Raw genomic sequence first — 23,494 nt, forward strand, 5'->3', positions numbered from 1 at the left:
AGAGGGAGACAATCTGAAGCAAGTTCCAGGCTCTGAACTGTCAGCACACAGCTTTACATGGAGCTCGAACTCACACGCGAGAGATCATGACCTGAGCCAAAAGTCGGATGCCTAACAGACTGAGCCACCAGATGTTTTTAACTAATTCTTTATTGTTGAATGCATTAGGTGGTTTCTGGTATTTCCTCCTATAAATAATGCCTCAATGAGTATCTTCTCATATATGAGCCTTTTTTTTTTTTTCATCATCACTTTGATTTTGCTCTTTTATCTTTACTCATCTGACAGGTCATAAAATGCATCTCACTGTTTAGTTTTTCTTTCTATCTGAATGAGCATGTAGGAATTTTTTGATATAAATGTTGAAGATGCATTTGAGAAACATTCTTAAAAGTTAAAGCCTTTGTGAAAGCCTTGGAGGTACTTTGCTGCTAGGTAGTCTTCTAAAGCTGGCAGCCTGTTTGATAGAAGTCTCTTATCTTTCAGGTATCAGGCCTGGGGTAAATAATAATAAAATCTGAAGTTATTCGTTTTTAAAAACTAAGCTTGTAAGCAGTCTACTTTACTACCTTTAATACCTAATATCTAAAAATCTGCATTGATGTATTTAAGTTTTTCTGTTTGTTAAATTTTTTGTGTTTTTTTTTTTTCTTTTTACTTCAAATCTCCTGACCACAAGATAAAAAAGCTGATTCTCAAGAAGTTGTTTCTGAATGTTGTAAAAATCAACAAATCATTTCTTCCATATCAGGTGTGATTTCTTTCTTTTTTTCTGATAATAGCATTGCTAATTAAAGATTGTGTTTTTGTGATGCTAAAACAAGAGTTACCACCGTCCAAGAAAAAAAAGAAAAGGAAAAAAAAGGGTTATCACTATCCATAAAAAACAGGAATAAAATCAATCAGTTGATTCCATAGAGCTAGATTGATAATTTAAGTATGTTCACTTTCCTTTTTTCTAGGTTTTTGGTTGTCATATGGTTTAAATTCAAGTTCCCAGTATTCAATGTAACAAGTTATATTTTACATATGAAATTTGAAAGCAATATTCTTTTAAAAATAAGATGCTAGGGGGCAGGCACCTGGGTGGCTAAGTTGGTTGTGTGTCTGACTCTTGGTTTTGGCTCGTGTCATGATCTCACGATCCTGAGATTAAGCCCCAGGTTGGGTTCTGTGTTAGGTGTAGAGCCTGCTTAAGACTCTCTCACTCCCTCTCCCTTTGCCTCTCCCCTGCTTGTGCTGCAGGGGCACTAGGAAGTAAAATTAGAGTCCTAGGACAGAAGACACAGAATTAGACCATTTGCTAATCCATTGTGACAGGCTTCTTTATTGTACTTTTGAATAAGAAGCTAATGACTTTTGTAAAATTTCTGTGTTAAACATTCTAAGTGGTAACATTTAGCCAGGGTCTCTGTGAATATACTAGAAACTACTGATTTATGCCCTTTTAAAGGATGTGATTTATATCTCAATAAACCTGTTAAAACAAACAAACAAACAACAAGAAACAGTGTTGAGAGTTAAAGATATTAGTTATGGGTTAATTTCCTAAACTGATTTTCTTGAAATCTCCTAAACATGACTTAATATATCTGAAATGGAAATAGGAAGTTACAGCATTTTCTTGACATGACTTACTTTTTATTCTTGTGAATCATTCATATGAAAAAAGCAATGATCAGTCTGCATTCAATTATTATTACTCCAAAATAAATTGCCCTTAGAATAGAAGAATTTATTTATACCCATGAAACTTCTACTTGGATTTTTTTTTTTTAAGATTTTATTTGTAAGTAATCTCTACACCCAACCTGGGGCCCAAACTCACAACCCTGAGATCATGATTCACACACTCCAATGACTGAGCCAGCAAGGTACCCCCTACTTAGATTTTTAACAAGAAAATTTTATGTTGTTTGTTGCTCACTTGTTACAATGCTAATAACTTGGAGTTATTTGTAGACTTTTTTATATTCCTGATGATTCTTTTCTTAATTTTCAGAACATGAGCCTTTGAATGTTTCTGAAATGTTGGCGCCAGATGTATATTTAAATCTCAAACTTTCCACTGAAATATCAGAGAAACCTTTGTCACCTTCACCATCTGATCCGGTACTAATATTTGTGTTTTATTCAGAGGTCATAGTACCTTTGTGCTAAAACTTATTCTGGTCTTCTGCATTATTCATTTGTATAGATGAAATGAGGCTAAAATCTCATCTATGTACCTTTGTTGAAAAGATTAAAAAAAAGTTTTAGATATTATACCCCAAAGTATTATAAGCTAAGACCATAACACATACTTCCTGCAGCTTTCCCTAGGTTAAATTCATATAAGCTCTTCATATTTAGAATTAAATGTTATTTTTTTATTTACACAGAAGAAGGGTTCAGAGTGGCTCTATAGAGTAAAAAGAATGTAACCCTCTTTGATTTTATGCGTTTTGGTTCAGGTTGGACACACTTACATAAATGTAATTGACATCAAAGCTGATGATCTACAGGAATTGCCTGTCAGAGAAGAGCCTTCAAATGGGAATATTATCGGACAACAAAGTGACCATCTGGAAGTCCACTCTTCTGCAGAGTTACATCTTAGGGCAGCTTCAGTTACAAATGCTGTCGCCCTGCACAGTCTTAGGAGTGCAGGTAATAATTTTTTTCTTACTTTTTAAGTAGGTTAAAAACATTTTGAAAAATTCTTTAGTATAGCCTCATTCCCCCTCCTCAAGTCTCTTAGCTCCCCTCCTGCAAACCCACTATACTCCTGGATGTTTATGTGCATATCTAGAAATGTTCTGCTCGTCTTTTAAATACCTTGTTTAGAAAATTAGAATCAGTCTTTGTATGCTTTTCATATTCCTGATAGAGCCTGCCACTTCCACCATGGATTTATTTTTTAAACCTACGAAAGTGTCTCCATCCTGTCTGGATGGCAGAAGCTGGAGAGCAGGCATTACAGAAGGGAAGGAGCCTGCTGTTACCTCACCTGTGCCTTCAGAAACGCAGCGCGATACAGGTGAATGCTCTAGATGTGGGACAGGATTCTCTCCCTCCCCTAAATTACCGTTGCATAGAAGTAAGCTCTAAAACTTGGTAAATGCAAAACAAACCAAAAAAAAAACAAAAACAAAAACAAAACCCAAACAAACAAACAAACAGGAAAAGGCTTTTCTCCTGCTAAGGAGAGTGGAGGCAGATAGGTAAATGAGGTAGAGTCACAGTTCCAAGGCTGGGACTCATGGGTGTTTTGCAAGGGACGACAGCTCTTTGTGCATTTGTCTTTTCTTAATTAAGGAGGCTGAAAATAAATGTCCTGCGGGATGTCGTGTGTGCTTTGCTGTTAAAAAGGAATTCTCATGTTTAAAAAGGTAGGAGAGGCGGCTCAGTCGATTAAATGTCTGACTCTTGGGGTGGCTTCCCCTGCCCTCCCCCTCCCCCCTGCACACATGCACGTGCTCGCCTCTCTCTTTCCCCCTCTCTGTCAAAAATAAACTTTAAAAAGGTGGGAGAATCTAGAATAGCACATAGAAAATACACAAGTATGTAGCCAACTGTAAAATATTACTAATAAAATATCAACTTTATAGCTACAAATGAGGTTGCATTATTGCTAAATATTTGCAAGATTTAGAAGAATATTTCTCCAAAACCTTAAGTTATTCTATCCAGCAAATGATTATATTAATCTTAATATTCAGTCAAACTTACTGCAGCAGAAACTCAGTCTCCCTTCTGGGTTCCACGGCTGTTGGGAGACGTGGGTGGACCCAGCCTTGAGGTGCTCAGATGCTTGGGGGGCGGAGTCCAGCCCTGCCTGCTAATTGTCTATCAACAGAGCATACGCAGGAGATTGGAGGAGTAAGAAGGGGGTGGTGGCAGGAAACCTCACCTTAGGATGTGTTGGGGCATGCGTGTTACAGCTGTGTATACCAGTAGGTGATAGCATTTCAAAAATATTTTTTTAATGTTTTATTTATTTTTGAATCAGAGAGAGACAGAGCATGAGATGGGGAGGGGCAGAGAGAGAAGGCGAAACAGAACCGGAAGCAGGCTCCAGGCTCTGAGCTGTTAGCCAGAGCCTGACGCGGGGCTCGTACCCACCAACATAAGATCTGACCTGAGCCACCCAGGTGCCCCAAGTGATAGCATTTCAGATTTTGAAGCCTTTGCCCTTTCTCTCTCCTGTCCTGGAGCTGTTTGGTGCATGGGTACTGGAGGGAAAATATATGAAGCTCACCATCTTTAAGGCTGGGAAAGTGTGTGGGGGAGTGAAAAGAGCTTGACTTTTTTTTTTAATTTTAAAAAAGTTTTTTTTATTATTTTTTAATAGTTTATTGTCAAATTGTTTGCCGAAAAGAGTTACTTTTGAGAGAGAGAGAGAGAAGGCACACACAAATGGGGGGTTGGGGCAGAGAAAGGGAAACAATCCCAGAATCTGAAACAGGTTCCAGGATCTGAGCTGCCAGCACAGAGCCGGATGCGGGGCTCCAACCCATGAAATGTGCAATCATGACCTGAGCTGAAATGGGACGCTTAACCTACTGAGCTACACAGGCTCCGGAAAGGTTAACTTTTAGATTCAAACAGAACACTCCTGCTTTTTAGTCCCAGCTCAGTCGCTTCATAGTTTGGATACTTTTTTGCAAGTAAATTAACTTTATCTGATTCTTACTTGTATCTCTGTGGGATGCAACCTCATAGTGTTATCATGTGGGTTGCATCTAGCCAAATGCAACTTAATTAGTTTCTCTTCATTTTCACACCTGTCAACTTTTGAAACTCTGACCAACCAGAACCAGATCCATCTCCTCTTGACCCCGGAATATGCTAAACCAGCATTTCAAATGACTGCAAGCTACAGGTTAATTTCTTTCATCAGTAAGATCAAGTCTACTCTACCTTTTGGAACTTCCTTTTGTGGATCTGGTTACAAAAATATGTCAGCGGACCCTTCTACTATTAAAGCGAACAACTTTAAAATGCCAATGAAAAGGAAGGGATTTATATTTTGAAAATAAATTCCATCGTGGGATTTATATAATATACCTTAAAGATTCAGAATATAGTTACACAATAGAGTTGAATGGGATTTGTGTTCTAGGAAAAGGCAGGCAGAAGGAGGGACAGCGGCCATAGGTATTTAAAACAAAAGTGAAACAAATAATAATTCCTGCTTTCAGTGGTACTTGCTCAGCATTTTGAATGACAGTAGCTTCCTATTTTAGAAACCATCTCCAAAAGGAATGCTTTTAGCTATTAATAGCAAGCAGAGCTTTGCGGGACAGAGGGAGAACATTTCAGGGTCAATGGAACTCAGTATTTAGCCCTCCTAGGAGATTTTTTTCTGTCAGTCATTGGGAATGGGGGAGATTCTCCAAAGAAAGGGAAGCTATGTTTCATTATGTATGTAGGCCCTTCTGGATTTTGAGTATGTCTAGTTCTTTTGCTGTATTTTCTACATGAAGTTTGTATATGAAATTCTTTCCAGACAGTGACTAAGGGAGACACTTCAGGCTGCTGAGAAAACAGGAAGGATAGAGGTAAAGTACTGTGAGAGTCCAGCTAAAAACAGTAAGGCCAGGGGTACCTGACCGGGTCGGTCAGAAGAGTGTGCAACTCTTAATCTCAGGTTCATGAGTTCAAACCTCCCATTAGGTGTAGAGATTCTTTAAAAAAAAAAAAAAAAAAAAAAAAAAAGGTAAGGCCAAAACAGGTAAGGGAAGATAATGCAACCACCATTGCCAGCATTGGCATTTACCATTATCTTCTCATGGGAAACTTCACGCTGGATTGGGGCTGGAAGATAATAAGCACTACTTATATATATACATTCAGTGATTCACATTTTTCAGAGTGTTTTGTTGCAGAATTCAATCCTCACAATCCTCTTTGAGTTAGGTAGGACAGGCATCATAATCCTCATTTGAGTGGCTATTCAGTAAACACTAAGACAGGCGCCAGGTATCAGGGCTGAAGAAGAGTGTAATACCAGGCTCTCTGCCTGTGGGCTCACCTGAGGAGGAAAGGAAGGCAGAGAAGGCGACGATATGACGCAGCATGGTAAGTGCTGTCAGGGTGGTATAGATGAGACTGGGGAATCCAGCATCTACTCCATCTCTGGGGAGGACTGGGACTACTGAGAGGAGAGAAGCCTAAATGGAATCTGAAGGGAAAGTAGGCCTTGGTGAGACAAAGGGCATACAGACTGAGAGGACAGATTGTGCAATGACTTGAAGGTTTGATGGAGCCTGCCGAGGTTGAGAAACTTGAATTTCATTTTGTTTAGGGGCAGTGGGATGGTTTTGTTTGTTTGAGAAACAGCAAGAGGGGCGCCTGGGTGGCTCAGTCAGTTGAGCATCCGACTTCAACTCAGGTCATGATCTCATGGTTCATGGGTTTGAGCCTCGTGTCAGGTTCTGTGCTGACAGCTCAGAGCCAGGAGCCTGTTTTGGATTCTGTGTCCCTCTCTCTCTCTCTGCTCCTCCCCCACTCATGCTCTGTCTCTCTGTCTCAAAAATAAATAAACTGAAAAAAGAAACAGCAAGAAATGAGCTGGAGAGGGAGGCAGAGCAAAGACTGAATGGCATTGTCCTCACACTAAGGCATTTGGACTTTTAAGATGAAGGCATTAGAGAAACGCTGAGGACTTTGAGGTGGGAAAGGAACAGTATCAGATTTGTGTTTTAAAAAAATCTATGTGGGGGGGGCACCTGGGTGGCTCAGTCATTTGAGCATTTGACTCTTTTTTTTTTAATTCTTTTTTTTAATGTCTTTATTTATATTGAGAGCACAGAGTGAACTGGGGAGGGGCAGAGAGAGAGGGAGACACAGAATCTGAAGCAGGCTCCAGGCTCTGAGCTGTCAGCACAGAGCCCGATGCGGGGCTCGAACCCACAGACTGTGAGATCATGACCTGAGCCGAAGTCAGACACTTAACCAACTGAGCCACCCAGGCGCCCCGAGCATTTGGCTCCTGATCTTGGCTTGGGTCATAATCTCATAGTTTGTGAGATCAAGCCCCAGGCTGGATTATGCTCTGGCAGCATGGATCCCTCTTGGGATTATCTCTCTCACTGTCTCTCTGTGCCTTCCCTGCTTGTGCATGCCTTGTGCTCTCTCTTTCTCTCAAAACAAATAAATAACCTTAACAAAAAAAAGATTCTCTTTCTCTCCCCCTGCCCATCTCCCCTGCTTACTCCCTCCCTCCCTCCATGTCTCTCTCTCTCTCTCTCTCTCTCTCTCTCTCTCTCTCAAATAAAAACATTTTTAAAAATCTGTGTGGAAGATGGATTAAATAGCGGCAAAATAGAGATACTAACTGGGGTCTATCTATTGTGAAAGCTTCCCCTAAGCAGTGGTGGTAGGAGTGGAGATTTGGGTTGGTAATCATCAATATTTAGTGTTACTTTGGATCTGAAGGAAAGAGAAGAACCTCGAATGACTCTCAGACCTCTGGCATAGGAACCTGGGTTAGTGATGGTGCTGTTCACCAACCTGGGGGGTCCGGAAGAGGGAGCAGGTTGGAGGGGCAGAGTTTTGGTTGCTGTTGCTTGGGGACAAGCCAAATGAGATCTCCAGGACACAGGTGGATTTAAGGGCTGGAGCTCACAAAGGTGCCATGTGAATATTAGAGTCACTGCTGCATCAGTGACATCACCCAGGGAGAGTAGGCAGAGTGAGAAGAAAAGTGAGCAGAGACTGGCGTCCTGGAAATACTGATGGGTCAGAGGGACAGGTGCAGAAAAGAACAAGACAACTAAGAGGGAAGACCAGTAGCAGGGAGGAAGAGACCCAGAAGCCAGAAAAAGGATGCATTTAAAAAAGAAGTGTTTCAAATTTGGGACAAGAATCAATTGAGTTTAAGAGTGAGGTAGAGTCATTGGCTTTGATATTGGTCTTGGGAGGTTTGATGTTAGCCTGAGATCCCATGTAGAGTTGCTAATGGCCCACAGAGGGCCTGGCTTTTACTGTAAAAGTAAAGTTGCTTTTTGATGAAGCAGAGGGTAAAAGTAACATTCAAACTGACTTGTATATGGAATCCTGTGGTAATAGTAATACTGTTATATATTCTTATTTCACAACAGACCACACTCAGAAGTTAAGAAGCTGAAGTATTAGAAAATTTCTGAGGGAACATTATGTTGACTTAAAATGAGGTCTTCAAGAAAATTGGATCATCAGCATCTACTTCTCCCTTAATTGTGATCAATTCTGATATTACCTTTGTTAATATTTAGATATGCTGAAACCAGATTGTCGACTCAAAGAGCAGAGCTCCAAGTCAACCGCTGCAGAAGAGTATCTGCTATGGGAACTACTACGGGAGAGCTCTGCGGCTCACCCCGCGCGGAGCTCTGCGGCTCGCAGGCTAGAGCACCTCACCTCGAAGCTTCAGAAAATCGATGAACAACTGTTAGCAATAGAGAACATTGCTGAAAACATAGAGCAGGACTGTCCCAGACAAAAAATGCTAGATCGACATTGTGATAAGGTAGACTATCTCTTGTTTTAGCTATTTGTTTGGTACAGAGTTATGAGAGTTGGGTGTGATATAATTTTACACACTTGGTTTTTCAAAATAACAGGAAATTTGTTTTTTGTTTTTTTGAGCTAGGGTGGCTCAACCTCAGCATTACTGATATTTGGGCCAGATAACTCTGTGGCGGGAGGCTGTCCTGTGCATTGTAAGATGTTTAGTAGCATAATAATAATAAAAAATGTCTTTGGATGTTGCCAAATGTTCTTTGGGGGGCAAAAGTTGAGAACCACTGTCTTAAATTTTTAAGAAGTGAACCAGTGCTTCCTACCAGGAAAAGAAATCATTGAATTAAAAATCAGGGATGTGGTTTTAAATAAACTCTGCCCTTAATTATCATTTCCTTCAGTAAGATTTTTTTAACTTTATAAATATTATTGTCTTTATATTTGGAATTCTCGGTTTCTTTGAAATATTTTATACAATGGGAATAGTAGTTCTTAGATGTTTTCTTTATCTTTAAAAAGCACTCATGAGAAAGAGATTATGTGTATTATCACGGTAGTTAGACAAATAGGAAGTCACAAACATGAATTACTTTGCACAAACAACTTTTTTTTTTTAGGAAATATAATTTACAGAAAATAAAGATTAAGACACTAATAGTAAAAGTATTTTGAGTGTGTCAAAAACCTTGTATTGGGAAATGCAAATTTGTCTGCAAGATAAGAATTCCATCCTTGACTTACCTGACAAATATTCCAGCTGCTAGCAGGTTGGGATTTTAAAAGATGTATTTATTAGGTTTATAGTATTTCTTTAATTCAAACATTTAACACATATTAAAAAGTTAAGATTAAACATATGTGAAATTACACTGAAAAAATATGAGGTAGGACTACTATTAAGTAATATTATTATGATGTTTATTTGGTTGTCTTCCTTTTTTTTTTTTTTAACCCAGACTTAGATCTATCACTTCAAAATGAGTGTTAAGTTTCGGAGTCATCTTTGGAACTCCTGATTCCAAGAAATCACTTACAAATTTGCCTTATGTTCTAGTATATTAAGCATATCTAGAGCCAAATCCATTACTTACCCTTGAATCTAGTCTTGATCCTGCCTTGCTCCAGAGTTAAGAGTTTGTTCCTTTAACAAAATTCTGCTACATGCTGGGCCGTGTGCTAAGTTGTGGGAGTGGAAAGACAAGTAAGGCATACAGAGCCACTACTCTCAAGCAGCCTAGAATCTAACAAAGGAGAGAGATGTACACTCCAGTATATACATGTGAACAAGGTGTAGTGAGAACACTTCTAGACACATGAGCTATTGTGTGAGTGAGTGAAGCTGTGGAATCAGAGAAGGTTCTGCAGAGCTTACTCTTGAGCTGGCAATGAATTGATATTCATCAGTTAGATAAGGAAAGGCTGATAGAACATTGTGAGGTAGGGTTGCTGGTACATCTGGCAGTAGAGGAAGGTAGGGGCAGCTAAGGAATGATGGAAAATCCTGTTTGCCATGTCAAGTGATTCGGATTTTATCCCATAAACAGGCAGTAGGGAACCACTGAAGAATTTTAAGCAGTGAAATGATATGATCAGACACTCTGGCAGCAGTGTGGAGGGTAGATGAGAGAGGATAAGACTGAGAACAAGGATGGGGCGCCTGGGTGGCTCAGTGGGTTAGGCCTCCCACTTCAGCTCAGGTCAGATCTCACATCTGTGGGTTTGAGCCCCACATTGGGCTCTGTGCTGACAGCTAGCTCAGAGCCTGGAGCCTGCTTCTGGTTCTGTGTCTCCTTCTCTCTCTGCCCTCCCCCTCTTATGCTCTGTCTCTCTCTGTATCAAAAATAAATAAAACATTAAAAAAAAAAAAAAGACTGAGAACAAGGAGATCATTTGGGTCCCAGTGGTTTGAAACTAGCTGCTCATTAGAGTCATCTTGGGAACTTGTTAGAATTACAAACTTATGGACCCATACTCCTCAGATTCTGATTTTAAGTAATCCTAAGGTGGGACCCAGGAATTTGTGTTACTAGAAAGCTTTGTGAATGATTCTTATGTAGCTAACTCTATACTGTATTTACTGATTGATGTTTGAGATCCACTGAATACCAAGCCAAGAAGTAATAATAACCTGAATGTTAGCATTGAGGATGGAGGGAAGGATGTCACAGACTCAGAGGGTAATCACCTATGGGAAGGTGAAGAAGAATAGAGAGATCACAGTGGTGTCCAGATTTTGAGCCTGGAGTCATTTTCCAAACTAGGGAAGAAGTGGTATGTGTGTTTGGGGAGGAGTAAGACATAGTGATTACAGTCAGAAACATGTTAAATTTGAGGTGCTGTGAGAATAGTAGGCAGTTGGCTATATGCTTCTGGAGCTTAGGAGCTAGATTTGGGTTGATACAGATTTTAGAGTCCTTAGGAGGAAGTTCAAGTCATAATAGGGCACTCAACCAGAGAGAGTACACGGAATGAGGAGTAAAAGAGGATAAAGGACAAACTTTCATGGGTGCACAAACTTTTAAAGATGAAGATTCAACCACAAAGCTTGAGAAGGAGCATTCTGAGGTAGTAAGAGACTCGGGAGAAAGCAAGCCAAAGAAATAGTTTAGAGAAGGAAATTCCACACATCTGGATCCATTGAATAAAAGGACAGATGTGTAAGTCATAATCTTTTTCAAAATGTACATGGCCAGCCTACTGAGTCTGGGGAAGAAGGGTGTGGACGTAGGAAGCGGTAGTGGTTGGGCAAGGGGAAGGGTGTAGATCACACATCTATATTTTGAAAAAGTTCCTTAAAAGTCTGTTTACAGCTCTCCTCTCGGCCCAAGCCTTTTTTAATATTGGAGGATAGGGATTGTGACTTTTGCTTGGTACATGGCAGGCATTTGATGAATGTTTATTTAATGGCTATCTTTGCTCTCTCAGTTTTAGATTCTGAGAGTAATAAAAATCACATTTATATAATAAAGACTTCTCACAAAATAGTTACTAATAATTGTAGCACAAGCTTGGGGGAGACCATTTTAAAGGAAGAGTTCAAAGGAAGGTTGCTCAAACTCCAAAAGTATTTAGTCTGCTAAGGTGACTACTCTGAAGCAGCCAGCACTAATTTAAAACATTTTTTAAACGTTTCTTTATTTTTGAGAGAGACATAGAGCGTCAGCAGGGGACAGTCTGAGAGAGAGGGAGACACAGAATCAGAAGCAGGCTCCAGGCTCTGAGCTGTCACAGCACAGAGCCTGACGTGGGGCTCGAACCTACAAACTGTGAGATATAACCTGAGCTGAAGTCGGCGCTTCACCGACTGAGCCACCCAGGCGCCCCAAACTGGACTAATTTAAATGAAAGATTGGACATATTGTTTTAAAATGTTCTCATCCTATTATAATGTACACATAAATACAAAGGTTTTGACTTGTTTATTTTAATTAAGAGAACAGTCTGTAAGCCTGGAAGAGGCAGAGGGATACTTGTGCACAAGTGCTGACTAGGGGCTTTGAAGCCCTAGGTTTGGATCCATGTTCTGCCACCACGAAAATCACTCAGTTTCTCAGGGCCCTCTTCTCTCATCTGTAAAATGAAAGGTTTTGTCTGATAGCTAACATTCCTCCCCAGTCTAAAATTGTGTGATGCCGGGGTGCCTGGGTGGCTTAGTCAGTTAAGTGCCCGACTTCAGCCCAGGTCATAATCTCACAGCTCATGGGTTCAAGCCCCACATCAGGCTCTGTGCTGACAGCTCAGAGCCTGGAGCCTGCTTCAGATTCTATGTCTCCCTCTCCCTCTATTCCTCCTCTGCTCATGCTCTATCTGTCTCTCTCTCTGTTTCTCTCAGAAATAAACATTAAAAAATATTTTTTTAAAGGATTTAAAATTGTGTGATGCCATTTTCCTTAGGAAAGGTTAAATCATTTAGACTACAAATAGATAAAAAATTTCCTTCTCTTCATCTATCCCCACCATTTAGCTGTTATTGGATGTAATCCCATTTCTTTCTCGTTACCTTAATATTTAAAACGTACATAAAATTATTTAACAGTATTGTGAAATTATCAAACTAAAATTTTCAAGTTATTTTGTTGTGTTTTTCTACAGGGGGAGTCCTTAGACCACATTGAATTGTCCTCTGGTCTTGAATCTGAAAAAACATTGGCTTCAAAAGCCACTGGTACTTCGGAAGGTTTGTGTGTTGGGGGGGGGCGGGGGGCTGAAGCCGCGGCTCTCGAAGAGGAAGCCCTGCCCCTGGGAGTGCCCGAACTGGGAACGGTTCTCACTTGTGAGCTGAAGCCATCAGTCCCCTAATTGTCAGATTAGGATTATTTTGGGGAGGGTGGGATCAGCTCCCACCGGTGCTGTTTGTTCCTGAGAAGCCAGGGCTGTATGTAACCTCCTAGATGGGCACCGCGGGCTCACTCGCTGAGGCTGCGCGCAGCTCTGCCCCGGGTCATCGGCAGGACTGGAATGTGAGGTTCTGGTTAAACGACCCGGCAGTGGTAAGGCGGCGTGCCTTTGCATTTCTCATTGAAACAATGAAATGAGGGTACTAAAAACCTTTCTACTCTATCTGTTGTTATCCCTGCACGGCCTTTCATTTAGTCTTGTCAGCAATGTAATGTGTGTGTTTTTTTAATGGGCTTTGGTTTGATGATTCTATTGCTTAACTTCCTTTTTTTTAATGTTTATTTTTGAGAGAGAGAAAGTGCAAGCAGGGGCACCCCTAATTTTCCTTTTCATATATTTCTATTAATAGCTTTATTATTTCTTCTGCTTTTGAGGGCTTAACTTGTTGGCTTTTTCCTAACTTCATTCTTTATTTTTTTGTAATGTCTGTATTTGAAGCCGAATGTGTTCCTGCAAGGACCCAGACAGGAGTATTGATATGAACGATGTTTTGGTGGTGTTCAGCTCTAAATAGTTTATAATTTGTATTAAGATGTCTTCTTTAGGGGCACCCGGGTGGCTCAGTCAGTTTAAGTGTTCAACTCTCGGTTTTGGCTGAGGTCATGATCTCACAGTTTGCCTGGGTCTCCATGCTGACAGCACAAAGCCGTTTTGGGATTCTCTCTCTCCCTCTCCCTCTGCCTCTCCCCCACTTCTGCTCATTCACTCTCTTTCTCTGAAAATAAATAAACCTAACAAAAGATGTCTTCTTTAGTTTATAAAAGGGATTTTTAGCTTCCCAATATTATGGGGTTTGGGCTATATTTTTAATTTTACATTTTCATTGTATTTATTTGCTTGAGTAAGAGTTTGAGAGAATAAGCACTTGCATGCAGGGGAGGGCCCAGGGTGGGAGAGAGAGAGAGAGAGAAAGGGAGGGAGGAAGGAAGGAAGGGAGGATGGAAGGAAGGAAGGACAGATGGATATCCCAAGCAGGTCCTTTGCTGTCAGCATGGAGCCTGACACGGGGCTCAGTCTCACGCACTGTGAGATCATGGCTTGAGCTGAAATCAAGAGTAAGATGCTAACCCGACTGAGCCACCCAGATGCCCCTGAAGTTTCCTCTTTATTTTTGGTTTATTTTATATTTTTATACATGTGTATATATACACACACCACACCTTCTTTACCCATTCGTCCGTCCATGGATATATGGGCTCTTTTCATACTTTGGCTGTTGTTGATAGTGCTGCTGTAAACATTGCGGTGCATGTGCACTTTGTCTGTCTCTTAACTAGTACTTGCAACCTTTTTATCTCTCAGTGATACACTCAGTGCTGTCCTCCAGTCTATCTCTTAGTTACTAATTTTCTCTTCTGCTATGTCTTCTTTGCTCTAGGATTTAATTTTTTTATTATGCTGGGTTTTTTTATTAAGGTTTCTATGCCCTTTTGTCTATTTAATATGTGCATATTCTCAATGGTCAAATCTGCGTACTGCTCTCTTTCATGGTTGTTTCTTTGTGTGATTTGTAACTTTTTTTTTTATCATGAACTTATCTTTAGGGGAGTTCTGGGTTGTATATGTTTGTCTTTGAAGTGGTTTTGTATTTGCTTCTTGCTATCCACGGAAGTAGAAAAAGGTTTTGGGACAAGTTTTCATACACATTTCTTGGCCTGGAGTTGCTCTCCCACTTAGATGGCGTAAATTCAGATCCCATACCTGCATGTGGCAAGACAGAGGTTTTGATTTCTCAGAGTTGACTTATTTTTCTCGCATCTACCACTCAGGAAGATAGAAAACTTTTTTGCTGCTTCTCCATGGTTTTTCTTATCCTCATTTTATGAACAGCCCTATCCTTCAATGCCCTAGGTCATGTGAAGGTAGCTCAGATCACTCCATTGGTACCATGGGACTTCTTTACTTACAGGGCGTGGCTCCATATTAATATATTTATTTTTTTATTTAAATAGGCATGGGGGTTGAACTCACAACCGCATGACCCTGAAATGAGGAGTTACCTGCTCTGCTGACTAAGCCAGCCAAGTGTCCCTAATCTTTTTTTAATTTAGCATTTCTTCCCTGCTTTTATAACAGGGTATGAGCCTATCTACTTTAGCTCAGTCTACCATGTTTTCTGAAACTGATAATAAACTTAACAGTTTTGGGGTGTCCTGGGTGGCTCAGTTGTTAAGTGTCCAACTCTTGATTTCAGTTCGGACCTTGATATCATGGTTCAAGAGTTCAAGTCCTGCATCAGGCTCTGCTCTGACAACACAGAGCCTGTCTAGGATTCTCTCTCACTCTCTCTCTCTACCCCTCTCCTGCTTGCAATCTTTGTCTCCCTCTCTTTCGCTCTCTCTCAAAATAAATAAACTTTAAAAAAATAATAAAGTTATCTTTTTACTGTAAGAGAGGTTGTTTTAAATACATTCAGTTATTTCATTATATATTAGAAAGTTATCAAAATAATATGTTATAAACTTCTGATGTATCTGTTGCCATGTGAAAGAGTTAACTGTTACATCTTTTTTTCATGTGCTTTTTTTTCTTCTACTATTTTCCTTTGGATCAGTAGATTTCCTGACTCTCAGGAATAAGGAGAATCAAAGTGACAAGGAGGAGACTTCAGAAGCTGAATTTTCAGTAACAGAAACTCATTCTAGTCAGAAAACCCGTGTGTTTCCTTCTGCTGATTCAGCTGTCAGCCTTTTCAGTGACCAGAATACAACTTCTCCTGGTACTGTTCTTCACTTTTTATGTTTACACTCTTACCTCCCAATACACTGTTGCTGAAGAGTGTTTATTACTTCACAGTCATGAAGAATTTGTGAAGCCATTTTGCAATATTTATAAATTTCAGGGGAAGGGAAGTTACAATTTGTGCCATTTATTGAAGAACTATATTGTCATCTTCATAAGATACTACCAGGATATATCATGTCTCTAGTAAGATATAATATATGATTAGATATCTTCAAGTTATTTTAATAAAATGTTAAATATTTAGCAACTGGAATCACTATGCTATCTGATTTTACAAAAGCTGAGAAATTCAAACTCTGCCAACATTGAGGACCTTGAGTTTTAATTGTGAAAACAAAAGAACGGCTGTAGTATGCTGCGCCTCTGTGGCGTCCCAGATACCACTGTGTCACATGCCTTGGCCCTGGTGTAAGCCTAACCTGTGAGGAAGATGCCATTATTGTCCCCACTTTACAGTTGAGGATATTGAAACTTAGAAACGTTTAGTGCCGTTTTTTATTCTATTTCATTTGGAGCTAGCAGTTAAAAATGCTATTCTTTAGTCCTGACACATACATCTTGTCATAGGAATAATAGATCATATTAAATACAACACTTGGGTTACTGATAATGGGTTTGAAATATATATTTTTTAGCTCTTAGCTATTGATGGTCAAAAATGATTGAATTTACTGAGTGTTTATAGTATATTTTATTATAATTTTTAAAGTTAATATAAGCAGTAAGAAATGCTATTTAAAATTTTTTTGTAAGATTTATTTATTTATTTTGAGAGAGAGAGAGCGAGCGAGTTGAGGAGGGGCACAGTGAGGGAGTGAGAGAGAATCCCACGCAGGTTCCATGCTGTCAGCACAGAGCCTGATGTGGGGTTTGAACCCATGAACTATGAGATCATGACCTGAGCCAAATAAAGAATGAGAAGCTCAATTGGCTGAACCACACAGGTGCCCCAAAGATGCTCTTTTTAAATGACATTGCTGTTATTTTAATAAAGGAAAGCTATTAAAAATCTGGCTTTAAGCCTTGTAATTTTTTTCTCTAAGTTCTTTGTAGATTCCATTTGTGTTTTAGTCGTCATAGGGAGACAATCATTTCTGCTTCACCGAGTTGTGAGGATTGACCGTTGTATGTAAAGCACCAAGCTGCGAACCTGTTTGATTCCTGTAGGGTCTCAGTCACTGGTAGCTTTTCTCTCCCCACTTACAGGGGAGAGTTGACAAATGGTGTTAAAAAGGTTGCAGAGAGTTCTGACTATATGTGAGAAGTGTAAACTCCATTTTATACCAGGGAGAATTCTGAGCAGAGAGGTATCAAGAGGGGATTTTGAGGAAGGCTAGAATGGAGGCAGAGGTCCTTTGGTGAGCTGTTAATTTCATCTGGCCTGTGAAGCAGTCAGGACCTGGGCAGTTGTGGGAAAGCGAGAGACGTCTTGGATAGGCAGCTGCTGTCACTAAGCAGATAAAAGAGAAGAAGGGGAACATGAATGGCTACTTTGTGTTGTCAGACTGTAGGAGCGAGTATATTCTAGCTCGATGTCAAACTCGAGAGCACCTTAAGACAAGGTAAGTTTAACGTGATGCTGTGGTGTATAAATGGTCATATTTAGGACCTCGTTTTTATAGGAAGTGGAGCTTGATGAGAGGTTTAAGCTTGAGAAACAGATGTAAGAGCCTTTTATCTAGTTATATAGTTAAGAATGAGTGCATCTGTTGTCAGCAAGAAATGGGGAAAATGCTGAAGAGCAGCCTGTGAAATGTCACCGTGTAGAGAGTAAGAGAGCCTCCCAGGGAGGGACATGGATAAGCAGACTCGGGGGAGGGATTTTCAAGGAAAAGTAAGTGGCTAACAGTTTCACAGGAATCCAGAAGGTCAAGAATAAAGATTGAATTTGTTAAGGACTTTGAGTACTTTCAATGTAATATCAAGAGTAGAAGGCTGCTAGCTAGGGCTAGCGACCAGCTCAAGAAGCCAGAAGTATAGACTACTTAAGAATTCTGATAGTAAAAGGAAGTAGAAAAATAAGAGAAATGAAGCCAAGATTATTTTAAGATGGGGATAAAGACAAAATTTTTAATGTTTAAAGGAAGAAGATAAGAAAGCAGCAGGAAAAGTGATATGGAAAGTACCAGGTTGGGGAGGTGATTCATTCAAGATTGTAGTAGCTTCTTAAATTGGGAAGTGAGAGAAGAAAGAAATGTCAGTAAATGGCATAACACATATGGATAGTTAAATTGTTTTTCTCTAGCATTCAATATCTAATGTAAATTAAAAAGGAAACCACATTATTTTTTAGAGTACAGAGTTTAGATGCCCTAATGGGTATTTTCTTTTCCAAAGTTGGCATCTTAGCAAGATGGATAGTCAACCCTTACTTCTAATGCTCAAAACTAGGTTAGATTTTCTCCTTTGTAATTGACTTCCATTTCTTAGCACATTTTTATGAGTTTTTGAGAGAGAGAGAGAAAAGCGGGGAACGGGGTTGAGAAAGGGATGGACAGAGGATCCAAGGTGGGTTCCAGGCTGACAGCAGAGAGTCCGATGCAGGACTCATATTCAACAAACCGCAAGATCATGACCTAAGCTGAAATCAGGAGACAGTCGCTTAACCAACTGAGCCATCAGGTGTCCCTCTTGCAGTTGATCTTAACAGTGGCAAATAATTTCTTCACTGAAGACGGGTTTAATTTTGGTGATAGCTGCCAGGTTTCCAGAGGCATTTCTGATAAATGAAGTAGATAATCAGGCTAAGCATTACTGTTTGGAATTAAAAAAAAAAAAAAAGGAATTGTGATTTTTCAGGGGATAAAGTTGATCTGTGTTCAGTAAATTGAGAAGGTGGTCCCATAGAAGACTTCCAAAATTGGTTTGAAAATGACCTAGGGATCAAATCTTCTGTGTAACTACTGTGAAAAGGTATTCATTTGGACATAACACTTTTCTGCCCTTTGATAAAAGGAATCAGAAAAGAAATTTATTGTTATGATCCCATGGTTCACGAGTTCAAGCCCTATATCGGGCTCTCTGTTGTCAGTGTGGAGCCCACTTTGGATCCTCTGTCCCCCTCTTTCTTGGCCCCTCCCCACTTGTTCTCCCTCTCTCAAAAATAAAATGGCTAAAAAAGTTAGATGTTTCCCCAAATGTATTACTTTTAGATCATCAGAGCTTTTTTGTTTTTTGTTTTAGTAAATTGCACTTCAATATTTTAAACTGTGTAGTAAGCAAAGGACTGTACTTCCTAAAGTATATTTTTCTGAGTACTCTGGATAGAAAAGTAATAATCTGAAAATGCACAGAATAAACACCAACTAGCTTATTCAAGAGGAGGATAAAAAGACTACACATATGTATCTTTAAACTTATTTGGAGGTTTAAATATATTTCAATTTTTGGTTATATAATTTCTACATCAGGTTAATAGATGAAAGTATAAAAATAATTGACCTGAGATTTTTATTAATAATATTTCTTTTTTTTTAGGTGTGAATAATAGTGATGAGTTATTCGAGAGGTAAATATCTTAAGAATTAATTCACAATTTTACTTGAAATTGGGCATAAACTGAGTAGGAAACCTTGTTGTTCATGTGTATGTGAGCTTCTACACTTCATATTTTTTTTTGGACTCTAGGAATATAATGAATTTTCACTGGGAATGGGATGTTTTAAGAAGCTGAGGTACATCCTTCACTGTTTTAGCATAGGGGATTAGAGTATAATAGACTGCATTTGCCACTCTTTTTAACTGCCTAGACATTCAGCTGGCAGGCCAGGCAGAACTCCTCTCCTGAGCCTTACACTCGCTTTTTTAAGACCCTAAGAAGTCACCAATTAGTGATGATTAGACTTTTGCAGTGAGGATTACTGGAAAGTAGAAGAAACATTAGTTCTAGGTTGATGATTTTGGTGTTCATTTATGCTCTTAGAGGGCATAGTTTTACATGTTCATTTTTTAAACTTTACATGTTCATTTTTGATTAATGTAATTAAATTATACATACTGACTTATCTTTCTCAAATTGCATTTGAAAATGAAGTATTTCAGTAGATCCACTCCAGATGACTGGATTGACTGATGTTGCTGACATTATTGAGGACCTTATAACAAAAGATGGAGTTTCCAGTGAAGAGCTCGGTTTAACAGAACAGCAAGCTGAGGCTATCTCCAGGTACTCATTGAATAATTCATTTTCATTCACTTAAAATGTTTATGGTCAAGATATGATTCAAAATTAGCCATATTTTATTTTATTTTAAATGTTTTTAATGTTTATTTTTGAGAGGGAGGGTGGGGAAGAGAGAGAGAGAGAATGAACAGGGAGGGGCAGAGAGAGAAGGAGAGAGAGTCTGAAGCAGGCTCCACACTTTCAGTGCAGAGCCCCACATGGGGCTTAAACCCACAAGCACTGATATCATGACCAAGTTGAAATCAGGAGTCACTCAACTGACTGAGCCACTCAGGTATCCCTAAAATTTGCCATATTTTAATGTGATGTTTGTGTGCCACTCCTTCTCTTTCCCAACAGTAGACAGACTCGTGTATTTAATACAGAAATGCATCTGTATCCTGAATTTTCCCAAGGTCTCATTATTTTATTTTTGTTGCCATTATTATATTTTGATTAATTTATTTATTTTGAGATATTTTTTAATTTCAGTATAGTTAACATAGAGTGTTCTATTAGTTTTGGGTGTACAATATAGTGATCCTGCAATTCTGTACATTACTCAGTGCTCAAGACAAGTGTACTCTTAATCCCCATCACCTCTCTTCACCCATCTCCTCCCCCACCTCCCCTCTGGTAACCATCAGTTCTGTAGTTAAGAGTCTTTTTTTTTTGGTTTGTCTCTCTTTTTTCCTTTGTTCATCTGTTTTTCTTGAATTCCACATACTAGTGAAAACATAGGCTATTTGTGTTTCTCTGACTTCATTATACTCTTTAGCTCCATCCATGTTGTTGCAAATGGCAAGATTTTCTTCTTTTTTATGGCTGAGTAATATTTTGCTGTGTGTGTGTGAGTGTGTTATCTATTGCCAGACACATCTTTATCCATTCATTCATCTATTGATGGACCCTTGGGCTGCTTCCATAATTTGGCTATTGTAAATGATGCTGTAATAAACAGTAGGGGTACATATATCCCTTCAAATTAGTGTTTTTGTATTCTCTGGATAAATACCTAGTAATAGAATTACTGGAGCATAAGATAGGTCTGGTTTTTTTTTTTTTAATTTTCTAATGTTTGTTTATTTGTGAGAGAGAGAGAGACAGAGAGAGAGAGACACATACACAGAATCCAAAGCAGGCTCTAGGCTTTGAACTGTCAGCACAGAGCCGACATGGGGCTCGAACTCACGAACTGTGAGATCATGACCTGACCTGAAGTTGGACGCTTAACAGACTGAGCCACCCAGGTGCCCCTATTTTTAATTTTTTGAGGAACCTCCGTACCGTTTTCCACAGTGACTGCACCAGTTTGCATTCCTACCAGCAGTGTATAAGAGTTCCTTTTTCTCCACATCCTTGTCAACACTTGTTTTCTGTATTTTTTATTTTAGCTATTCTGACAGGGGTAAGGTGATATCACAAGGTGGTTTTGAATTATATTTCCCTGATGATGAGTGATGTTGAGTATCTTTCCATGTGTCTACTTGCCATCTGTCTTCTTTGGAGAAATGTCTGTTCATGTCTTCTGTGCATTTTTAAATTAGATTATTTGGTTTATTTGGTGTTGAGATGTGTAAGTTTTTATTTTTATTTTTAATGTCTTAGTTAGTTTTGATACAGAGAGAGACAGTGCATGAGAGGCGGAGGGGCAGAGAGAAAGGGAGACACAGAATCCAAAGCAGGCTCCAGGCTCTGAGCTGTCAGCACAGAGCCCGATACTGGGCTCGAACCCACGAACATGAGATCATGACCTGAGCCAAAGTTGGTGGTTTGACCGACTGAGCCACCCAGGCGCCTCTGTGTAAGTTCTTTATATACTTTGGCTACTAACCCTTTAACAGGTATATCATATGCAAATATCTTCTCACATTCAGTATGTTATCTCTTAGTTTTGTTGATTAATTCCTTTGCTGTGCAGATGTAGTCCCAATAGTTTATTTTTGTTTCCCTTGCCTCAGGAAACATAGCTAGAAAGATGTTCCTATGGCTGATCTCAGACAAATTATGACCTGTGCTCTCTTCTAGGACTTTTATGGTTTCAGGTATCACAGGTCCTTAAGCTATTTTGAGTTTAATTTTGTGTGTGTTGTAAGAAAGTGGTTCAGTTTCATTCTTTTGCATGTTGCTGTCCGGTTTTCTCAACATAATTTGTTGAAGAGACTGTCTTTTACCACTATATATTGTTTCCTGCTTTGTTGAAAGCTAATTGACTATATAGTAGTATGTTTATTTACAGGCTCTCTATTCTGTTCCCATTGTGTTTTGTGTCTGTTTTTGCACAAGGACCATACTGTTTTGTTTATTGCAGGTTGGTAGTGTATCTTGAAATCTGCGATTGTGATACCTCTATCTTTGTGCTTTTTCAGCATTGCGTTGGCTACTTGGGGTCTTTTTTGGTTTCATACACATTGTGGGGTTATTTGTTCTAGTTCTGTCTGTGAAAAATGCTATTTGTATTTTAATAGGGATTGCATTGAATCTGTAGATTGCTTTGAGTAATATGGACATTTTAATGATATTTGTTCTCCCAATCCATGAGCCTGGAATATCTTTTCATTTGTTTTTGTCATCTTTAATTTCTTTCATCAGTGTTTTATAGTTTTCAGAGTACAGGTCTTTCACCTCCTTGGGTAAGTTTATTCTCAGGTATTTTATTGTTTTTTGGTATGATTTAATGGGATTATTTTCTTAAATTTTCTTTCTGCTGCTTCATACACTAATGTGTATATAAATGCAGTGAATTCCTATTTATTGATTTTGTGTCCTGCAACCTTAGTGAATTCAATGATCTGTTTTAGTAGTTTTTGTTAGAGTCTTAAGGGTTTTCTCTGTATAGTATCAGGTCGTCTGCAAATGTGACAGTTTTATTTCTTCCTTACCAATCTGGATGCCTTGTTTTTTTCTTGTATTACTGTGTGGCTGGGACTTCCAGTACTATGTTGAATTACAGTGGTGACAGTGGACATCTTGTTATTAGGTGAAAAGCTATCAAGTTTTTTACCATCGAGTATGATGTCAGCTGTGTGGTTTTCATATATGACTTATTATGTTGAGGTATGTTCTCTCTAAATTACCTAGTTTGTTGAAAGTTTATGTCATAAATGGATGTTGTACTTTGTCAAATGTTTTTCTGCATCTATTGAAATGATCATATGGTTTTTATCCTTTCTCTCTCTTTTTTTTAATGTTTATTTGTTTTTGAGACAGAGTGAGACAGAACGTGAGCAGGAAAGGAGCAGAGAGAGAGACACACACAGAATCTAAAGCAGGCTGCAGACTCAGAGCTGTCAGCCCCAGCAGTCTTTTTAAAATTGAACTAAGCAGGTGAGAGAAAATAAATAATACCACACGAAAACAGTGTCTGGGTCTCAGAAATACCATCAGGTATAACAACACTTGTGTCCTAGGGGTCCCAGAAGGCAAAGCCCCAGCAGTCTTTTTAAAAATGTTTATTTAGGGGCCCCTGGGTGGCTCAGTCGGTTAGGCTCCTACTTCGGCTCAGGTCATGATCTCACGGTTCATGCGTTTAAGCCCTGTATCAGGCTCTGGGCTGACAGCTCAGAGCCTGGAGCCTGCTTCCGATTGCGTATCTCCCTTTCTCTCTCTGCCCCTCCCCCGTTCATGCTCTGTCTCAAAAATAAATAAAAAGAAAATTTTAAATGTTCATTTTGAGAGAGACAGCATGTGAGCAGGAGAGGG

General features: G+C 39.2%; 1 protein-coding gene and 1 long non-coding RNA gene across 2 annotated transcripts in view; one reads left to right on the forward strand and one right to left on the reverse strand.

Moving 5' to 3' along the window:
* Positions 1–23,494, forward strand: part of CPLANE1 (ciliogenesis and planar polarity effector 1) — a 134,672-nt gene that overhangs the window by 90,877 nt on the left and 20,301 nt on the right. The window contains exons 38-46 of the mRNA XM_029940985.1: positions 680–751; positions 2,003–2,112; positions 2,454–2,649; positions 2,870–3,019; positions 8,241–8,494; positions 12,580–12,664; positions 15,440–15,604; positions 19,108–19,138; positions 19,664–19,795. Of these exons, the coding sequence (XP_029796845.1) occupies positions 680–751; positions 2,003–2,112; positions 2,454–2,649; positions 2,870–3,019; positions 8,241–8,494; positions 12,580–12,664; positions 15,440–15,604; positions 19,108–19,138; positions 19,664–19,795 (1,195 nt within the window). The remainder of the gene's footprint in view (positions 1–679; positions 752–2,002; positions 2,113–2,453; positions 2,650–2,869; positions 3,020–8,240; positions 8,495–12,579; positions 12,665–15,439; positions 15,605–19,107; positions 19,139–19,663; positions 19,796–23,494) is intronic.
* Positions 215–3,818, reverse strand: LOC115293211. The gene is made up of 2 exons (XR_003909420.1): positions 3,712–3,818; positions 215–495 (listed from the first exon to the last, which is right to left on the reverse strand). It is a non-coding gene; the product is annotated as an uncharacterized LOC115293211 (long non-coding RNA).

Source organism: Suricata suricatta, chromosome 6 (genome assembly GCF_006229205.1).
Source record: "Suricata suricatta isolate VVHF042 chromosome 6, meerkat_22Aug2017_6uvM2_HiC, whole genome shotgun sequence".
NCBI classification, from domain to species: Eukaryota; Metazoa; Chordata; class Mammalia; order Carnivora; family Herpestidae; genus Suricata; species Suricata suricatta.